The sequence below is a fragment of the Heterocephalus glaber genome, unplaced genomic scaffold (assembly GCF_053883595.1).
Source record: "Heterocephalus glaber isolate CG9 unplaced genomic scaffold, H.glaber_assembly_v1.0 deba00001600, whole genome shotgun sequence".
NCBI lineage: Eukaryota > Metazoa > Chordata > Mammalia > Rodentia > Bathyergidae > Heterocephalus > Heterocephalus glaber.
In genome coordinates this window covers 45,154,377-45,173,978 of record NW_028258372.1, presented here as the reverse complement: position 1 = coordinate 45,173,978, position 19,602 = coordinate 45,154,377, and the positions used below count along the sequence as shown (strand labels likewise).

Sequence of the window (19,602 nt, the reverse complement as noted above, 5' to 3'; positions counted from 1 at the left end):
AATGCATTAAGGGTTCAAAGTTTAGAAAACCAAGTAAAACTTTCTCCTGGTTTCATGCAAGAGTACATTTAATGTGCTTTTTGGGGTAGCTCAAATAAACACTATAGGGTTTCTTTTAGGCACAATTTAATGTGAATTTTTAAGTATGATATCTTAACTATTTTTATGAGATATAAAAGAAATTGATGTGATGTTTGGTGTACAAAGTGAACTTAACATTTCATTGACTGATTGTATCATGGGAGATAAATCCTCTCTTACAAACTGCTTTTGAGTTCTTAAACAGACTCATGCAAATGATCCTCAGCATGTTGATCCATCATGTGTACTTCACATTGAGATTTCAATTAACTTTAAAGGCAATTGCCATGTTTCTCATGACATGTTTCTGTTGCATAAATCAAAATACAAATGGAAAAATAAGAACTTTTATTCCAAAAAGTTTTGCTTATTTTATAGATACTCCGAATACCATCATCCATAATCAGAGATATATTCTAAGTTAGTTTTACTTCAAGTACCACAGATAATAAATGTGCATTTTTTCGGAAACCAACATGGTGGACAGCTTCACTGCTGGCAAGTTTTAGGGTATTTTGTTTTTGCATGAAAAGACAACATCCAATTAGCCTCTACAAGAACTCACCTCGGATTATATAAACCTGTCCACCTATCAAGTGTTTTAGACAACAGAACAGTCCATCTGACAACAGGGGGTGGAAAGCAGTAAAAGAAATAATGACCAGATGTCAATCACTGGGTGAAAGAGGGTCAAAGGTCAGAATTAAAGAGGAAACACTGTTCACGGGCGTGGCAAACACAGAGCTTCAGCATTTTAATTCAGGTAGAGGGTTGAACAAAGGTTGTTGGGTAAATTTCATGGAATGAAAAATTTTAAGTCATTGTGTAATCTTAAAAATTACACTGTTTTAAAGGGGGACATCTTTATAATGATACCCTCTTGATCTAAAGCACATTGAACATAGAATCATGCAAATCATCAGATATAAAAGACTGACTAAAAGTCATTATAGGATTATCATTATTGTTATACTAAATTTTAAGTTCATCCATGCAATATTTAATATTTCAAATAGTTTTATTACTCCCAATATAATATGAAATTAAGTTATGCAAAATAAAATACAGCTATCACAATGTTTGCTCTTGAATGCTGCTATAGTTTCTTTGGATAAAATTGGGATTATTCCATTTATAACGTATTCAAAACTTAAACCTAGATATATATGAAAGGCAAGAATCTTACGTAATATACACAGTTTAGAACAAATTAATGGAACTGTCTTGCATTTTACTATATAAATATCCTACTTTCATATAATCATTTAAAAATTGACTCATATTTACTTACTAGTTATTTTCTGGCTAACATTATTAATCAACTTTATACTGACTAATTCTAAAATAATGGCAAGTGCTATAATCCAATCCCAGAGGAAAGACTGATTCTGTGCTTGGATGATAACCTTTCCTTAGTTATTTACATCCAACCCTGCCTTTGTTCCTTTTCAGTTCTGATTCCTGTTTCTCTATTTATGTCAGAGTATCACTCTGCTACTCTTTAACATCACCAGTGAAGCACTTTGCAAAACAAATCACTCAGCTATTAGCTAAAGCATGAGTAGCAAGCCGAGAGCTTGTGGCTCATTGTGACCTCAAGGGATGCTTGATGTGCAGTGCTCAGCGGCGTCTTTGCATCCAGGTGTCTCAGTCCGGGAGGGCGCTTGCTGTGGCAGGGACCCTGAGTGGTCATCTTTCATTCACAAATCTTTCTCATACAGGTTGTATCCCAGGCCGTATGAATGAAGATATCAAGTCCCACTTCCTAGTCTGTTCATTCTAGGAATGGCTTCTTTCCTCCCACTGCACTTCTCTTTTGAAATGAAAAAGTGCGTAATAATAATTCTGTCTTCTATGCATCTTTGTCCAATCTTGAGCCTCACAACCCTGTGCAAGACATGACCTTCCCTTTACCAATAAAGAATAGACCTAGATCATTTGTCTAAGAGTAGAAATACGAATGTACTTCAGCCTCCAGACTTTTAACTCAGGGATAGATTCATTCTACGATATATATATATATATGGCTTCTCAACATTACTTGGTATAATCCAAACGTATTTTTAGGACTTTTCACCTCCATTGAATAATAAATTTTTATGACACTTAGAAGAAAGTCAATTTACTTTAAGGATAGACAAAGTTTCCCCTTCTTTAGTAGCTGCAATTTGTGGAGTAAAAAAGAGTACATTAAGCAAGTCTATGGGAAATCTGTAAGGTGGCGTTATTATTAAGGTTTCCTTTCATGTTTTCCGTGCTGAGCACTGACAGTTTTGATGTCACAGAGGTGTAGAGACGTTGCTTCTTCCCAGTTTACCGCTGATGGATATCAACAGACAGTTTCAGAGCTACACTGGGGTCGACTTCTCTACTCCAAGGACCCACTGCACCATCCTGAACCAAGAGAGTACAGAGCAGAGTGAAGAGAGCAGAGAAGGGCTCTGGCCTAGGCCAGGCGGTAACCAGCAAGCTCTGCTTATCCTGTCTCCCTTCCTTCTGCTGGAGAAGAGCCTCGGCTGGCAGTACTAATTTATGGGCTTGTTTTTCTTAAGTTTTTATCTTTTTGTAGTGCTGGGGATCAAACCAGGGTCTCGTGCACACTAAGCATGTGCTCTACACTGAGCACTACCCCAAGCCTCCTCAATGTTAAAGGAAAAAAAAATGTGCAGGAAGTTTCTGCTTCAAATTGTTACAGGAAACAGAGAAGTAAATACATTAGTTCATAGGGCTGCACACAGACAGAAAATAACATTAATCTTCAGTTAACAATAATAGCTAGACACATTTCTGTTCGTATTTGTGAACATTATTTGCTTTTTAAAAACCTATAACTTTTTCTGTCATTAAAAGATAATGACTATGATAGGACTAATTTATTCTGCAAACACTATGAAAAATTAAAATTCCTGTCACCATACAATTAATATTTTGAATTTCAAATTTTTCTACTTCCCAAATGAGTGGAAATAGAAAGCATAAAACAGATTAGCTGACGGTTCACCATTTGGATATGACTGATTAAAACTGCAAAGATAGGACTGAAACTTCTAATGCTGAGTGTCCCCTAAGTACAGAAAGCGTTAGAATTAAAACATGTTCTCACTCACTGGGTGGTCTGTTTGCTGCCAGGTTTTTGAAGTGGCTGCCTTTTATCACTTCTGCAGACAACCTTCCCGTGGTGGCGTTGTAAAGCAGGCCAATGAGAATCTCTGGAACGGAGCCACGTTCCAGAGACTGACAGGAGGTCACGCTCTCGCTGCAGGACACCTCTGACGCACTCGCTTGGGAGTCACAGCCCTGCAAACCAAATCCAAATTTTCACAGGACTGCGCAAGAGGCATGTTCAGAGATACTTTGTTACAGCCGTGTTCCTGAAATTAGGCAGGTGAATTACAGTGAAGACACCTGCAAACCACACTCTCCAAACGCAGACAGGAGACACTGGCCTCAGATATTTCAGTCCCTGGATCTCTCCTCACTGAACAGGAGCCAGAGAAGTGACAGGGGATGCTAAACTTCATAAACTCCTGCATATTAATATGCAAACCAGGGAAGGCAAATTTCTTAGACTTTTAGATACTAATGAACTATTTTCTGAATGTGAAAAATTGTTCTCTAAAGAGTTATCAACCTTAAAAAACTGATACCAATTTAGATTCAATTACATAACACATCTTAACTGTGCCTTTAAAGACAAAGATAGGTATACCCTGACTGAGGGAACATAACAAACTATCTGTTGTTTATAAGTCAACATCTAAAGCGCAGAGATGCGGAAAAGTTAGGATGATTAAATTTAGCATTCATATAATAACCACAAGAAAACCGATGCTGCTACATTAGTATCAGTCATGGCAGGCTGCAAGACTATGGCCATTACTAAAGATAAAGAGCACGCTTAATCGTGATAAAGCATTCAATGTATTAGGGAGATAAAATAATTCCAAATTTACTTGCACTTCATAGCATGGGCTCAAAACACAGAAAGCAAAAGTTGCCATAACTACAAAGAGAAATAAAGAAAACCATAATCAGTGGGGGCATTTGCACACTCCTCTCAGGAACGGACCAGTGGTCGGAGAAATAGCGGAAGGATGCTGACCTAAGTATCACAATAATAAAGTGACCTAACGGTGACATGCAGAACACCATAACCAACAACTGAAGAACATATACTTTCCAAACACACAGGAGAACATTTATAAAAATAAAACAAGTAACAATTTCAAAAGATTATAGTGATTCATTATATGTTGTCAATTAGAAATCCAAACTATTTTCTAGAGAAGAATAAAATCCCTATATATTTAAATATTAAGAATAAACTTTAAAGTAACCCACAGGTAACCAAGTGAAAAGACTAACAAAATGGGTAAGTTTCTAAAGAGTCTTATTCAGAGAGAGAGATAGAGAGAGAGAGAGGAAGAAGAAGAAGAAGAAGAAGAAGAAGAGGAGGAGGAGGAGGAGGAGGAGGAGGAGGAGGAGGAGGAAAAAGAAGAAAAAGGAAAAAGGAGGAAAAGAAAAAAGAGAGACAAGAGAGAAAGAAGGTAAAATAACAACAATCAGGAATGAAAACTGAAATATCACTGCATATTCCATGGAGGATGAAAGGATAGGAGGTTGTATGAATGCCTTTCTTCCAATAAATCTGAAATTTGGATGAGAAGGGCATATTCCTAAAAACTATATCTAACAAAAGGGACACTAGAAGAAATAAAATATCTGAACAGTCTCACTGAAGAAACTGAACTTGTAATTAAAATTCCTCCCAAAATAAACACACAAAACAAAAATTAAAAAATGTTAGCCCAGATGGCTTCACTAGTGAATTCTAACTAATTTTGCTAGTCTTTCACAAATTCTTCTAGATAGCAGAGGAAGGACTCCTCAATTTCCTTTAAGAATCTAGAAAAATCTTTAAAGTTTAACAGGACATTATAAAAAAAGAAAATTACAGGATTTTCTCATTCATAAACCTAGATTCAAAAACCCAAAATAAACCCTTAGCAAACTAAATCCAGCAACATACAATACCATACTTAACAGAAAAAATTTTAATATTTCTTCTTTGAAACCGCCAACTACTACAACTGCTAGCCACCCTACTACTGTGGAAATCCCAACAAGTGAAGGTCCTAGTCTTTCTAAAGGCAATAAAATGAAATTTAAAAAACCTGCTAGAAGGTAAAGCTCCTGAGGTCACAGCCATAAGGAAAGGCTTTGTGAACAGGACTCTGGTGGTAAAGTTATAGTCCCAAAAGCTTCTGCCCAGCAAAACAGCCAACCAACAGAGTGAGGACGACCTATACAATGGGGAAAAATTTTGCCAGCTATTCCTAAGACAGAGGACTAATATCCAGAACATGTAAAGAACTCCAAAAAAATTTAAATCCCTCAAAATAAAAAACCCAATCAAAAATTGGGTGAGTAAAATGAACAGACACTTCACAGAAGATGAAGAATAAATGGCCACTCAGTGCATGAAGAAATGCCCGACATATCTCTGGCCATTAGAGAGATGTGCATTAAAGCAACACTGAGATTCCATCTCACCCCAGAAAGCCTGGATATCATCAAGAAATCAAATTATAACAAATGCTAGCAAGGGTGTGGGGGAAAAAGAAACTCCTACACTGTTGGTAGGAGTGTAAACTGGTATAACCACTATGGAAATCAGTACAGAGAGTCCTCAAAACAGTAAAAGAGAAATTCCATTTGATCCAGCTATTCTCCTTCTAGATATCTTCCCCAGAGTTAAAGACGTCATATTACAGTGATACCTCCACAACCATGTTTATAGCGGCACAGTTCATTATAGCAAAATCTTGGAAGCAGCCTTTACGTCCATCAACAGATGAATGGTTAAAGAAAGGTGGTATTTACATGCAATGGAGTACTATTCTGCCATAAACAAAGATAAATTTGGGTCATTTGTAGAAAAACGGGTGCACCTTGAGACCTTAACATTAAGTGAAATAAATCAGACACACAAGCTTAAATATTGCATGGTTTCTCTTATATGAGAAACTCAAATTATAAATAAAGAACAAAATGAAAGAGAGATGATAAAATGTAAGGAGACAGAGCTTTCTCAGATGGGAAGGGGTCCTAGGGAGGGAGGGAGGGAGGGGTAAGAATGGAAGTGAGATGTGTTATGTGCAGGCACCAGCTCCCCACAAGGGGGTAAACGTTATCCCTGGAGCATGTACTAATAAACAAATTACAAAAAAGTATCGTAATTTGGAAGGGGAACAGATAAAACTATCCTTATGTCCAGCTTACATAAGTACATATACAGGAAATCTAAACAAACTACAGAATCACAGTTGAACACAAAGGTAAAATTTTAAGGTCTGTATATTGCTACACATCAGCAACAAATCTGAAAATAAAATTAAAAATAACAATTATAACATAAAAATATAAAATACCTAGGAATGAATGGGACAAATAACATGTAATGCCTCTACACACAAAACAATGAACATTACTAAGAGAGACTGAACAGCACTATCTAGATACACTATGCAATGTATTAGAAGGCTCAGTTTTAAAAAACATTTTCTCCATATCAATCCATAGATTAAATGTTATTCCAACAAGAACCTCAACATGCTTCTCTGCATTTGCTTAATTTCATTAGTAATCAGGGAAATGGAAATTCAAACCAGGAGGTAACTTAACAAGCAGATGGGATAAGTATGGGAGGACAGAGATGGAGATGATCATATCCCTCTCGTGGGAGTGTAAAGGATTCTACTTTTAAAAACGCTAAAAATACACCCTCGGGTCTGGCAGTCCCACTCACTCCCACATACAGCGCAGCATTCGTCAGGAGGTATGAAGGAATCCCTGGACCAGTGTCGCTCAACTGGGTCCGAACAACAGAGTGGGTCGTTGGTGCTGCGCGTGGAAGACTGAATTCCATGGAAATGAAAGCCACTGCAACTTTACAAATACAACTGGGCGAGAAATGTGGGACCCAAAAGGACACTTAGCAGCAAAACTGCATTTCTGTACATTCAAAAACCAAAACCAAAACCACAACAAAAACGACTAGGCACTACACTGTAGGATCCCGGGAGCCGGAGCAGGTGGTGGAGAGAAGGACAGGGAAAGTGCTTCACAGGAAGGCTAAGACGTGGTGACTAACGGGGGGCAGGGAGGGGAAGGGCAGGGGCCGGGAAGGCCGCAGGGGAGGTCGGGGGACTTGCTTGATTTTATTTTTATTCTTCACCTGGACGGTAGTTACTCTTTAACAACTGGGTAGGACCATTTCTGGTTTTTAGATTTTTCTAATACATGTTGGGTTTCACAAGCAAAAAGGTTTAAGAAAATAATTACAGTATATGCTCCAAGGACACTATATACACAGCAAAATAAAATGTACGATTTTCTTTGAAGATTTCTAAAGTTATTTACTATCTGGCTTTAAAAGAAAAGCGTTTGTGTGTGTGTGTGTATGTGTGTAAGCTACAACACTATTCTCTACAACAGTGTAATTTAAAAATTTTTTTAAAGTTTTACATAAATTTTTAAGTTTAAATGTACTGCTGGCTATGTAAGCAATGAAGGAGAACTCACTGGACTAATCTTCAGAGAGATAAATCTATTTTCAAAGCTAACTTTAAATCACAGAGTTGAAAACCAAAAGGAGTGTACATCTCATATCCCTAAATCAGTGGTGCACAGAATACACAGTTTGATGTGTTTTTATAACAGTTGGAGGAAAAAACATAATTTTAGTAAGTCTCAATTGAGGTATATCATCACTTATGAAAACAGCATCAAAGGCACGCTTGAACACATTTGGTGTGCTGTTACATCAGGCTGCTGCGCCACCAGCGTCTGTGGCGGGGAACACTGTGGAACACATTTTTCATAGTGCAGTACTTTTCTGGGCAATCGGCTGTGACCCTCACAGCTGCCAATCTGCACGGAGGCCCCAGAGCCGCATTGGAGCAGTGACTGCAGCCTGGAGACTGGTGGGCAGGCCTCACGCTCTACTGGCTGTGTGAATTCTGACAAGAAAGCAGAAGCACATGACAACCCCTGGTGACCACTTCCTATATTCCTCGGTCCTGCTGAAATATACATCGGGAAATACTGTTCTCTGAGTGTCCCTTCTGAACTTCTGCCTTAGACAAAGTGCTGTCGGCAGAGCTCCCCATGGAGATGGCGGAGCCGTGGCCGTCCCAGGAGACCCCTGGGCATAACAAGAACGTGACAGAATCACCACACAGCCAGGCTCAGTGGCCAAGGGTCAGGCAGGGAGCCCCTCCTGCAAGGCTGGAGCTGGTCTAGCAGTGAGTGTCATCTCTGGCAGGGTCCCTCTCCTGGGAGAGCGCTCCCAGCCCCAGGGAACTGTGGAAGGAGGAGACGACCACAGGTGACGACCTTCAGGAGGGGAAGCAGAACAGCGCAGGACCCAGGGAGGAGGAGAGCCAGTCTGCGTGTTGCCAGGGGTGACACGGGTCACCAAGGAGACCTGGATGAAGGGCAGTTGCTGAAGACAGCAGGGCACAGAGAGATTAAAATTCATAGTGGTGTTGGACACTAGTCTGCCCAAAAAAGAAGCTTTATTGGCATACTTCAGGTTACAAGTGACAGAATACCCAACTTGAAGTGACTTAAGCAGCACAAGGGACTGCAGGATTATACCACACTACAGTGTGTATGGAGCTTCGGGCACTCACTGATCCACGCCTCACCTGTGTCACTAGGAACCATTTCCTCTTTATCCCTTTCTCAGGTTTGCTCCCCAAATTTGACTTCAGTGTCAGGCAGAGTCAGCTCCCAGCAGCTATGAGTTTCATGAGAAAGAAGACAGTACCCAGAATGAGTGCTCAAACCCAAGCCCTAGAACTGACTGGTTAGGGCCACTAAGATGTAATTCCAGGGCTTTGGAATAAAGTTGGTGCTATGGTTTGTGGCCCCTAAGTCACGAAAGAGTTTAAGCCCCAAAGTCGTAGTCAATAAGGTGGTAACTATCTAACCACTGGCCTTCGGAGGTGGCCTTTGGGATGTGATCAGATCATGTTACCAGGGTGGAGCCCCCATGGTTGGGCCCTGGTGGCTTTATGAGGACAGAGGAAGCCCACCCACAGGGTTCACACACATCTGTGCTGTGGGACGCAGCCCCGGGGTTACCTGGCAGAGTAAGGGTCTTGCTGTTTGAACTCCAGGGCTTCCAAACTGTGAGCTTAAGCCCCTTCTTCAGGCCTGCCTTGGGGATTCCGACGCAACAAAAATGGATGATACAGAGGCACAGAGGTGCATGGTCCAGTCGGTCCCCCAAGTGCAACCTGGGTCCTGAGGACACAAGAGGAAGCTACACGTGCTAGGCATATAAAAGAGTTCTCTGTCCCACTGTCCCTGCTGCTGCGGAGCTGGTGCCACTGCTGTTGCTGCCCGTCATGACCCTCTTCTAGGCCCTTCCTGGGTTTGGTGTGTGACCCATGGAAAAGGTGACTTCATGAGAGAGACTGTCCATCATCCCGGGCATAGCTCTGACATTCAGGCCCTATAAGGAAAAGTTCATAAAGTATAAACCCTTGTCCTTCCATAAGCCCACACAGTCCACTCAGAAAAATCAATGTATCTGATAAAGGAGGTTTAAAAGAAAAATTAGTTGTAAAACAAAAGCAAAATATTTCATGTCACCAGCACTTGACTACAGGATCATGTGAAAGTGGTCATGAAAAGCTCCCACTGTGACGAGAATCCCCATGCATCCATGTGCATACAGGTACACACACTCTTCTGCTGCACTCAGTATGAACATATGTATTTGATTTGACATTTCTGCAGGTATGTTCATGAGACCAGTTTATAAAGTGTCTTTTCTTATGGTCTCTTGCACCACTTATTTAAGGAATGAATGTATATGTATATATGATGTGGAACTCCTTGACACACCCGAGGGTCAGTGTCTTCTCGGGTTGACTTGGGAGGCAGAAGGTGCTAACTCTGAGAAGTGGAAACGTCTTGAGGACTGGATGTTCTGCCAGCTCGGGCAGAGATGGGCTTTACAGGGAAAATAAGGAAGCTCCCAAGGGGAGAGTCAGATAAAAGTTAATTATTCAGCCAAGCTGTCACCACACCTTGCTGGCCTGCCTTGCTACCTAAAACAAACATCTGCACCCAGCCTTTGTCGTTCCCCAATAAATCTGGGGGTTTGAGTCAGTTTGGGGCTTCACTCCATTCCAGAGAAATCTCCTGCCTCCCAAGACATTCTCTGTCTCGTGTCTTCATTTATCTAACAGGGTTTACTAGCCCGAATCTGGCAGTATATTTACACACAGACACATATATACACACATGCACCTATACACACATATACACACATACACATACATTTACACACTATGTGATTGATATACGTATATATTTTTGCTGAGTTCAATTTAAAAATGTTTAATTTAGGGTTTCTGCATGTATGTTTACAAGTGGAACTGGCTAGTGTTATTCTTTTCTAGCTGGTGTCAACTATCTTACACACACCTTCAAGGAGAAGCCGGGTACATTTCTCTTCATGCTTGGAAACAGTTACGCTGGACTAGAGTTACTGGTCCACTGAAGTTAGGTAAAACTTACCTCTGAAGCTTAACTATCCTTTTTTCTTTCTTTTTAAGGAAGCTTTTGACTACTGATTGACATTACTTAATGATAATAAGCCTTCTATCATTCCTAAACCACTTTTTAGAAATTTGTGTTTTTTCAAGAAAATTGCTCATTTCATCTAAGATTGAAAATTTATTTTCTGAATTTTAAAATTTATTCTCTTAAGATTTTGAAATAGCCTTTGAATTGATGATCATATCTCCTTTTTATTTAATGCATTCTTTCTTGATCAATATTCCCAGAGGTTTATCTATTGTATTTTAATTTTTTTATTTTATATTTTACTGCTTCAAGTGTTTCAAACTATGGGAAATCTTTGATAAAAATAAAGACAATAAAGACCAGGGATTTAGCTCAGTGGTTCTACTGCCTGCCTCGTAAGCCCAAGGACCCGAGTTCGATCGCTGGCACCAAAAAAAAAAGAATAAAATTTTCACAATAACTTTACATAAAGCATTGCACAAGAGTGTTCTTCAATCCAGATAAAATAATATAGGAATGCTTAGAATGCTCAGGAGGAAATTAACTGTAAAGATTCATATTCTTCATTTTAAAACAAAACTGTTCCTATAAATATTTGAAATATTTCCTAGGTTTTAATCACATATTAACATTATTATTTTAATCAGTATGTTCAATTTTAAAGTGCTTATATTATTTAAAGAAAAATCTATAAATAGAAGTGTTTTTTTCCTGATCCTACTATAGCATCAAGTCCCCTTCCCCCTCAATTCTGCTTATTTCACATAAAACTAGAGGAAGGCAACTAAAATAATTTATTTTATTACTGATTTCCAAGAACCAAATTTCATTTTTGTTAAATCGCTTTACAATTTTTCTTTAATTTCTATGTCTCCTCTTTTCTAATTTCTTATTTTTTTTTGTATATCCTTTTACTGGTATATTTTAGATGTACAATATAATGACATTCATCACTGGAGATTTGTACCTTTACATAATCTCTTGGTTCTTATTTTTTCCCCCTTCCCCTGCCCTCCCTTCAACCCCTCCATCCCTCCCTATTTACAAAGACTTTGTTTCCATTTTTTCATTTTCTCATATTAATTCCATTCCCTTCTTTCCTTTCCCCTACCCCTCCCACTTCCCCCTCCCCTTTGCCCCTTTTCTATTTCACATTATCTATTATACCTTTTGGTCTTTATTTACACTTTCAGTTTCTCACAGTAGAGAAACTATTCAATATTTACACATGTGTGTCCTGTTTATTTCACTTAAAAAGTAACACCTCAATGTGCAACCATTTAGCAATAAATGTCTCTAATTTCTCATTTTTGATGGCTTAGTACTCCATTTTATAAAAAATCCACATTTTCTTTATCCAGTCTCCAGTTGATGGGCATTTGGGCTGTTTTCAAGTTTTAGCTATTACAAACTATGCTGCCATGAACATGGGTGCACATATATCACTGTGGTATGATTCTTTTAATTCTTTGGGGAAGATCCCCAGCAGGGGAATAGCTGGGTCAAATGGGACTTCCAGTCCTAGTTCTTTGAGGTATCTCCATACTGATTTCCACAGTGGTTACACCAATCTACATTCCCACCAGCAGTGGAGAAGGGTTCCTCTTTCCCCACAGCCCTGCCAGCATTTGTTATTGGTTGATTTCTTGACAGCAGCCATTCTTTCTGGAGAGAGGTGGAATCTCAGCGTTGTTTTCACTTGGATCTCTCGAATGACCAGTGATGTTGAACATTTTTTCATATGTTTATGTGCTATTTCTACTTCTTTGTGTGAGAAATGTCTGTTCATTTCAGATGCCCATCTTTGGATTGAGACTTTAAATTTGGGAGGTCTGATTTTTTTAAGTTCTTTATAGATTCGAGATAGTAGACCTTTGTCTGAGGTACAGCAGGTGAAGATTTTTTTCCTGCTGGAAAAAAATTGCTGGGGGTTTCTCTTGCTATGCAGAAGCTTTTTAATAAGAAGACATCCCACTTGTTGATTGTTTGTGATAGTTCACAGGCAACTGAGGTTTTGTTCATAAAATCTTTTCCTACACCAATGTCTTCAAGAGTTCTACCTAACCTCTGTTCCAGCTGGTTCAGCATTTCTATTTTTATATTAAGATCCATAATATATTTCAATTTTAGATTAGCGCATGGTGAGAGATATAGATCTAGGTTTAGTCTTTGGCAAGTTGAAACCCAATTTCTCCAGCACCATTTATTAAAGAGACTATCTTTCCTCCACAGAGGGTGTTTGGCTCCTTTGTCAAAGATGAGATGGCTGAGTATGTCTGGAGTTGTTTCTGCATCTTCTAATCTGTTCCACTGGTCTTCAGGTCTGTTTCTTTGCCAATACCATGCTGTTTTTATCACATTAGCTTTGAGGTATAGTTTCAAGTTGGGAGTTGTAATACCCCCACCATGTCTCTGTTACCTAGAATTGCTTTTGCTATTCTGGGTCTCTTCTTGTTCCAAATAAATTTTTGGATTGTTTTCTCAAGGTCCATGAAGTATACTGCTGGGATTTCCATTGGGATTGCATTGAATCTATATAGCAATTTTGGAAGTATGGCCATTTTCACTATGTTGATCCTTCCAACCCAGGAGCAAGGGATGTCTTTCCATTTTCTGATATCCCCTTCAATATCTTTTTTCAAAGTGCTATAGTTTTCAGAGAAGAGGTTTTTGATTTCTTTTGTTAGGTTGATTCCTAGGTATTTCAGTTTTTTGGATGCTATTGTGAAAGGAATTGTTTGCCCTATTTCTCTCTCAGTGAGTCTGTTGTTCGTGTAGAAGAAAGCTATTGATTTTTGTGTGTTTACCTTGTGTCCAGCTACTTTACCGAATTTAGTTATTAAGTCCAGAAGACTTTTAGTGGAGTTCTTGGGGTCTTCTATGTAGAGTATCATGTCATCTGCAAATAATGACAATTTGACTTCTTCATTACCTATCTTTATTCCTTTTATTTCTTTCTCTTGTCTAACTGCTGTGGCTAATGTTTCCAAAACTATATTGAACAGGAGTGGTGATAGTGGATATCCTTGTCTTGTTCCTGATTTTAGTGTGAAGAACTTCAGTTTTTGACCATTTAGTATATTGGCTGTTGGTTTTTCATAGATGGCTTTTATCAGATTGAGGTAGAGTCTATCTATTCTGATTTTTTGTAGGGTTTTTATCATAAATGCATGTTGGATTTTGTCAAATGCTTTTTCTGCATCTATTGAGATGATAATATGGTTTTTGTCCCTGGTTCTATTGACATAGTGTATTACATTGATTGATTTGCATAAGTTGAACCATCCTTGCATCCGTGGGATGAATCCCACTTGGTCAGGGTGTATGATCTTCTTGATGATCTTCTGCATTGTTTGCCAGTATCTTATTAAGGATTTTTTGCATCTATGTTCATGAGTGAGATTGGCCTATAGTTCTCTTTTTCGGTTGGGTCTTTCTCTGCTTTGGGGATCAAGGTGATGTTTGCTTCCAGGAATGATTTTGGGAGTATTACTTCCCTTTCAATTTCACTGAAGAGTTTAAACAGTAGTGGCAGTAGTTCCTCTCTAAATGTCTTATAGAATTCAGTGGTGAGCCATCAGGACCTGGGCTTTTCTTGGTTGATAAGTTTTTAATTACGTTTTCAATTTCACTGATTGATATTGGGTTGTTTAGAATTTTTAGGTCTTCTTCATTCAATTTTGGTAATTCATACGTGTCTAGGAATCTGTCCATTGCTTCTGTGTTTTCCATCTTATTGGTGTATAGATTCTGGAAGTAGGTATTGATGATTCTCTGAATTTCTGCTGGGTCTGTGGTAATTTCACCCTTTTCATTCCTAATTGCATGGATTTGGGCCTTTTCTTTCCTTTTTCTGATAAGGTTGGCTAAGGTTTTGTCAATTTTGTTTATTCTTTCGAAGAACCAACTCTTGGCTTCATTGATTTTTTGGTATTGTTTTCTAAGTCTCCATTGCATTGATTTCTGCCCTGATCTTTATAATTTCCTCCTTTGCATGACCTTTGGGTGTGTCCTGCTCTTTTTCTAGAAGCTTGAGGTTCAGCATCAGGTTGTTTAGTTGGGCATGCTCTGTTTTCCTAATTTGAGTATTCACTGCTATGTATTTCCCTCATAAGACTGTTTTCATTGTTTCCCATAGATTCTGATATGTTGTACTGTCATTGCCATTTATTTGAAGGAAGTGATCTCTTCTTTATTTTCCTCTGTGACCCACTGGTTATTCAGAAGTGTGTTGTTTAATTTCCATGTGTTTATGAAGTTTCTGCAGTTTCTCTTGCTGTTGATCTCCAATTTCATAGCACTATGGTCTGATAATACACAGGGGATAACTTCAATTCCCTTGCACTTACCTAAATATGTTCTATGAGTGAGTATGTGGTCTATATTTTGGAGAATGACCTGTGTGCAGCCGAAAAGAATGTGTATTCTGATTTTGTGGCATGAAACACTCTGTAAACATCTGTTAGGTTCATATCTTCAATAGTTTGATTGAGTTCTAGTATTTAATTGCTTGTTTTTTGTCTAGTTGATCTATCTATTTGTGACAGTGGGGTACTAAGGTCCCCCACTACTATTGTATTAGTGCTTATATGATTTTTCATGTCTGTATTTGTTTTATATAGTTGGGTGCACTAGTGGTTGGTGCATAGATATTTATGATTGTCATCTCTTCCTCTCGGATTGTTCCCTTTACAGGATGTAGTGTCCTTCTTAGTGTCTCTTAATCAGTGTGGGTTTGAAATCCATTTGATCTGCAAAGAGGATAGCTACTCCTGCTTTTCTCAGGTTCCCATTGCATGGAGTATTGTTTTCCACCCTTTAACTTTCAGTCTATGAATTTCTTTTTGAAGTGTGTTTCTTGTATGCAACAAATTGTTGGATCTTGCTTCTTGACCCATTCTGCCATTGGTGAGTTGAGACCATTAACATTGATGGTTATAACTGATATGTAATGACTTATCATTGTCATGACTTTTTCTTTTTGTTGGATTCTCCCCCTTTGCTTTTAATTTCTTGTTGTGCCTGGCTGATTCATTCTGCTGGGCTTCCTGGGGTTGTGATCCTCATTGTCTTTTCCTAGGATTTTGTCTAAAATTTTTTGGAGTGCTGGTTTAGTATTTATGAAGTTCCTAAGGTGCTCTGTGTCATGAAAGTATCTTATTTCACCATCAATTTTGAAAGATAGTTTTGCAGGGTACATCCATCTGGGTTGGAGGTTGTTTTCCTTTAGGGCTTGAAACACATTACTCCAAGCTCTTCTTGCCTTGAGGGTTTGCATTGAGAAGTCTACTGTGATTCTGATGGGCTTTCCTTTGTATGTGATTTGTTTCTTTTCTCTAACTACTTGTAGAATTTTGTTCTTCTGTTGGGTTTCTGGAATCTTAACAATTATATGCCTATGTATAGATTTTTTTTGATCAAGGCTAGTTGGAGTCCTATATGTCTCCCTTATCTGTATGTCAAATTCTTTTCCCCTGCTTGGGAAGTTTTCTGCCATCACTTCTGTAAACAGTTTTTCAATGTCATCTGCACTCTCTCCTGTTTCTTCATTGACTCTAATCAGTCTTATGTTATTTTTCTTTGCATAATCTAGCAGCAGCTGGATTGATTTCTCATGGTCCCTTAAAATTTTAAAGAATTTTTTTTTCCTGGTCATTAATTGCAATCTTATCTTCTATATCTGAAATTCTGTCTTCACATTGGCTCATTCTGCTTTGTAGACTTTCAATGGAGTTTTTAATCTCCTGGAAATCTGTTTGCATCTGTTTTATGGATTCCATTTGTTTCCTATGTTGGGATTCCGTCATGTTCCTCAGCTCCTCTATTTTTTAATCTGTGTCCTCTCTAGATTAATCATGTCTTGCACTATGGTCACAATCTTTACTGTTATGTGAGAAATTATTTCTGATTTCATTTTTTCCAGATCCTCTTTCGTTGCTAGTTCAGGGAGTCCAAGTGATTGAGTATCAGAGTGTTCCATTTTGTTTCCCTTTGGGGTTGCTGTAGGTGATCTGGAAGTCTGGTTCTGTGGCTTGTTTACCTGTGTTCTCATTTTGACGTGGGAGGGGGTGGGGGTAGGGTGTATTTGTGTTCCTGGTGGCTGTGCGGCTCACCTCCTCTGGGTTCAGAGCCGTGGCACGCCTACCCGGAAGCTTCCCCTATGCTGGGAGCTGCAGCACGCCTACCCGGAAGCCCGTTTTCTAATTTCTTGAGTCGGAGAACGTTAGCTAATCAATTTGCACTTTCTTATTTTCTCACAAATGCATTTATGGCCACACATGATGCTCGTAATACTAATAGAAATGTGCCCCACCAATCTGACAGTGTTTGCATTTTCCACTGTAAATGTTTTGAACTCCCCCATGTCTTAGTCTTGGACCCTGAGTGTTTCACTCAGGTTTCTGATTCGGCACAGACTCCAGCAGGTGGGGTGGGCAGCTGCCTCTTGCGTGGTGCCTCCTGCCACTCTGCTCCTTGGTCCCGGGCTCCCAGCTCAGAGCCCATCCTCGAGGTCCCTAAGTGCAGTACTCACAGCTCAGGTGGGAGCTCCACCTCTCCAGGTGCTCCACCAGCTCCTCTGCCGTTCCCAGCCTCCCACCTGCCCCATCCCCAGGGGGCCTCCCCACCTCTTTTTTCAGATGACATCTCCTTTCCTGCCAGCAGTCTTGGACCTGCTCACCTTTTCTTTTTGTCCTCATAGCACTCCTCACTTCCTACATGCCACATACCCTATTAGTTTTCTCTCTCCTTCCCTCCCTTACCTAGGACTAAATTCGATGCAGTTGAGTTTTTTTGTTTTCTCTAATGTATAATGAACACCTAGAACACCTGGCACCTAATGTTCTAACAGGTATGTTTAATAAATTTCTAATTTCATTACAGTGTGGCCAAAGAATGAAGTTTATATGACACTGGTTCTTAGCATTTGTGGGGAATTCCTTTGTGGTCCAGCATATGGTTGACTTTTGTAATATTTTACATATGCTTAAAGAAAGTTCATGTTTTAAAATTTATTAGGCAGAGGCCTCACAAGTACCCATTAAATTAGAGTTGTTGTGTGTTACTGGAATCATCCATATCCTCACTAGTATTTTTCTGTTTACTTGATTTCATGTTTTAGCAATTACTCCAATAATGCCGATGGGTGGGAAAGTCTGGGCTTTGCCGGAAAACACCTGCGGCATTCGTCCTTGCTGGGGAGGGCGGCTGTGGTGGTGCAGCAGCCCTGCGCCTAGGGCCTCATCCAGCCCGAACCACTCCCTGGCTTCCAACCTGCATTGGGGCTGCTGGCCAAGCTGGCTGTCCTCTACATTTGCTCCGTGGTCACTTCCGTCATTTGCCTTTGGTGTTTCATTCTTTCACTGGATCTTCTAAGGGTGTGGTGTGGACTCACTCTTAATAACCCCGCTTTAGGACCTGTGCTTTGCAGTCTGATAGCTGTGTATTTCAGACCTTCTCTCTCACCTCCTCTTGTCTCATTATGAGGTTCTTATCAGAAAATATGCTTGATATCCTCATTGTACCTTCCAAATTCCTTGACCTCTTGTTTATATTTTTTATTGACTCTATTTTAATGATTTTTCATTTTAGATGTTTATATGATCATTAATTACATCTTTGTATTATTCCTTGTGGTTTCTACTACTTCTTTGTATCTTTATGCTTTTAGAGCATGTTATTTTATAAACTCTTTTGGATCTGCCGACTATCAAGTATTGTGGATCATTTCTTTGACCCTTCCTTCCTTCCTTCCTTCCTTTTTTTTGAGACAAGGTCTTACTTTGCAGTGCAGGCTGGGCTTGAATGCATGGTGATCCTCCTGCCTCAGCCTCCTAAGTGCTGGGATTACAGGCATGCATCACCATGCCCAACTTCTGACCTTATACTTTTTAAACTGTGAATTAATTTCCCATGGCATCTTATTTTTTCTGCAGGAATTCTGTAAGGCCTAGGTTTGGCTTCCTGAATAAGACTGGATTTAAGGAAAAAGTAGTAGATAATATCCTGGTAGAAAACCACCGTGCCATTACACTCTAGATCTTAATATAACATTTACACTCTGTTGAATAACTTTTAGAAACATGTATTTATCTCATAATCCTAGACTTCAGGCCAGACATAAAAATAATATGCCACCTACTGTTTTCCCTTACGGAAAGAAACAATAAAAGAAATAAAACCGCTAAGTAGCAGCTTGGCAGCGCAAAGCTCACTGAAGGCCTGCTTAGCACAGGCACCATGCCGATGGAGGCTCCAACTCCAAGGGGGACAAGGACAAAAGGTCATTGAGAGGCCTGATGGGAGGAAACAGGTAGATGTGATCACTGTCAGACAACAGAAACCGCTCTCCTCAGAGAGGTTTTCCAGTTTTGCTCAGGAGCACTCACAGCACAGGGAAGAGGGGTCCATCCCGCAGTGCGAGTGGCTGGGCAGAGGGGAAGGAGGAGCCAGAGGAAGGAGGGCTGGGCAGAGGACATTCGCCCAGCACTAGAGGGACACTCCTGTCGGAGACCAGCTCACTGCATTGTGACTGCTCTGTCTTTTCACAGACAGCAGAGCCTTTGCTTTAGTCACCTCTGTGCCCAGAGATGACTACGTTATGACCACATTACGATCACATCACGGCAGCTGTCACTCCACAGGCTCCTCATCAGCACTGCTGGGTGAAAGCGGGAGGATGTGAAATGGGCTGGAACTGGACAGGGTCTTGCCGAGGAAACAGAAGCATTCGTACTTAGGCCTCGCTTCAAAAGGTACCACAGCCCAGCATGGGGATGGGTGCCCTGGGCGGGCGGGGAGAGATGAACTTCCTCTGCAGAGGGCTCTGGTCGCGTCTGTGTACACTTTACACCTTGAGAAAAAACTACAAGTTTTACCAGGTGGTGAGACACAGATTTTAAAATAACTTTTATTGTC

At 39.8% G+C, this 19,602-nt stretch overlaps 1 protein-coding gene across 15 annotated transcripts in view; it reads right to left on the bottom strand.

Moving 5' to 3' along the window:
* Positions 1 to 19,602, bottom strand: part of Syt14 (synaptotagmin 14) — a 243,251-nt gene that overhangs the window by 9,260 nt on the left and 214,389 nt on the right. For 9 of the 15 annotated variants that reach the window (XM_087194213.1, XM_004862011.3, XM_087194205.1 and 6 more), the window contains 2 exons: positions 3,189 to 3,378; positions 647 to 703 (listed from right to left, as the gene is read on the bottom strand). The exons of 1 other annotated variant lie outside the window; for it this stretch is intronic. In XM_087194213.1, coding sequence (XP_087050339.1) covers positions 647 to 703; positions 3,189 to 3,378 — 247 coding nt within the window. Of the gene's footprint in view, positions 1 to 646; positions 704 to 3,188; positions 3,379 to 19,602 lie in introns of those variants that run through there. 5 more of the 15 variants (XM_004862012.3, XM_087194206.1, XR_015444434.1 and 2 more) reach the window with 3 other exon arrangements.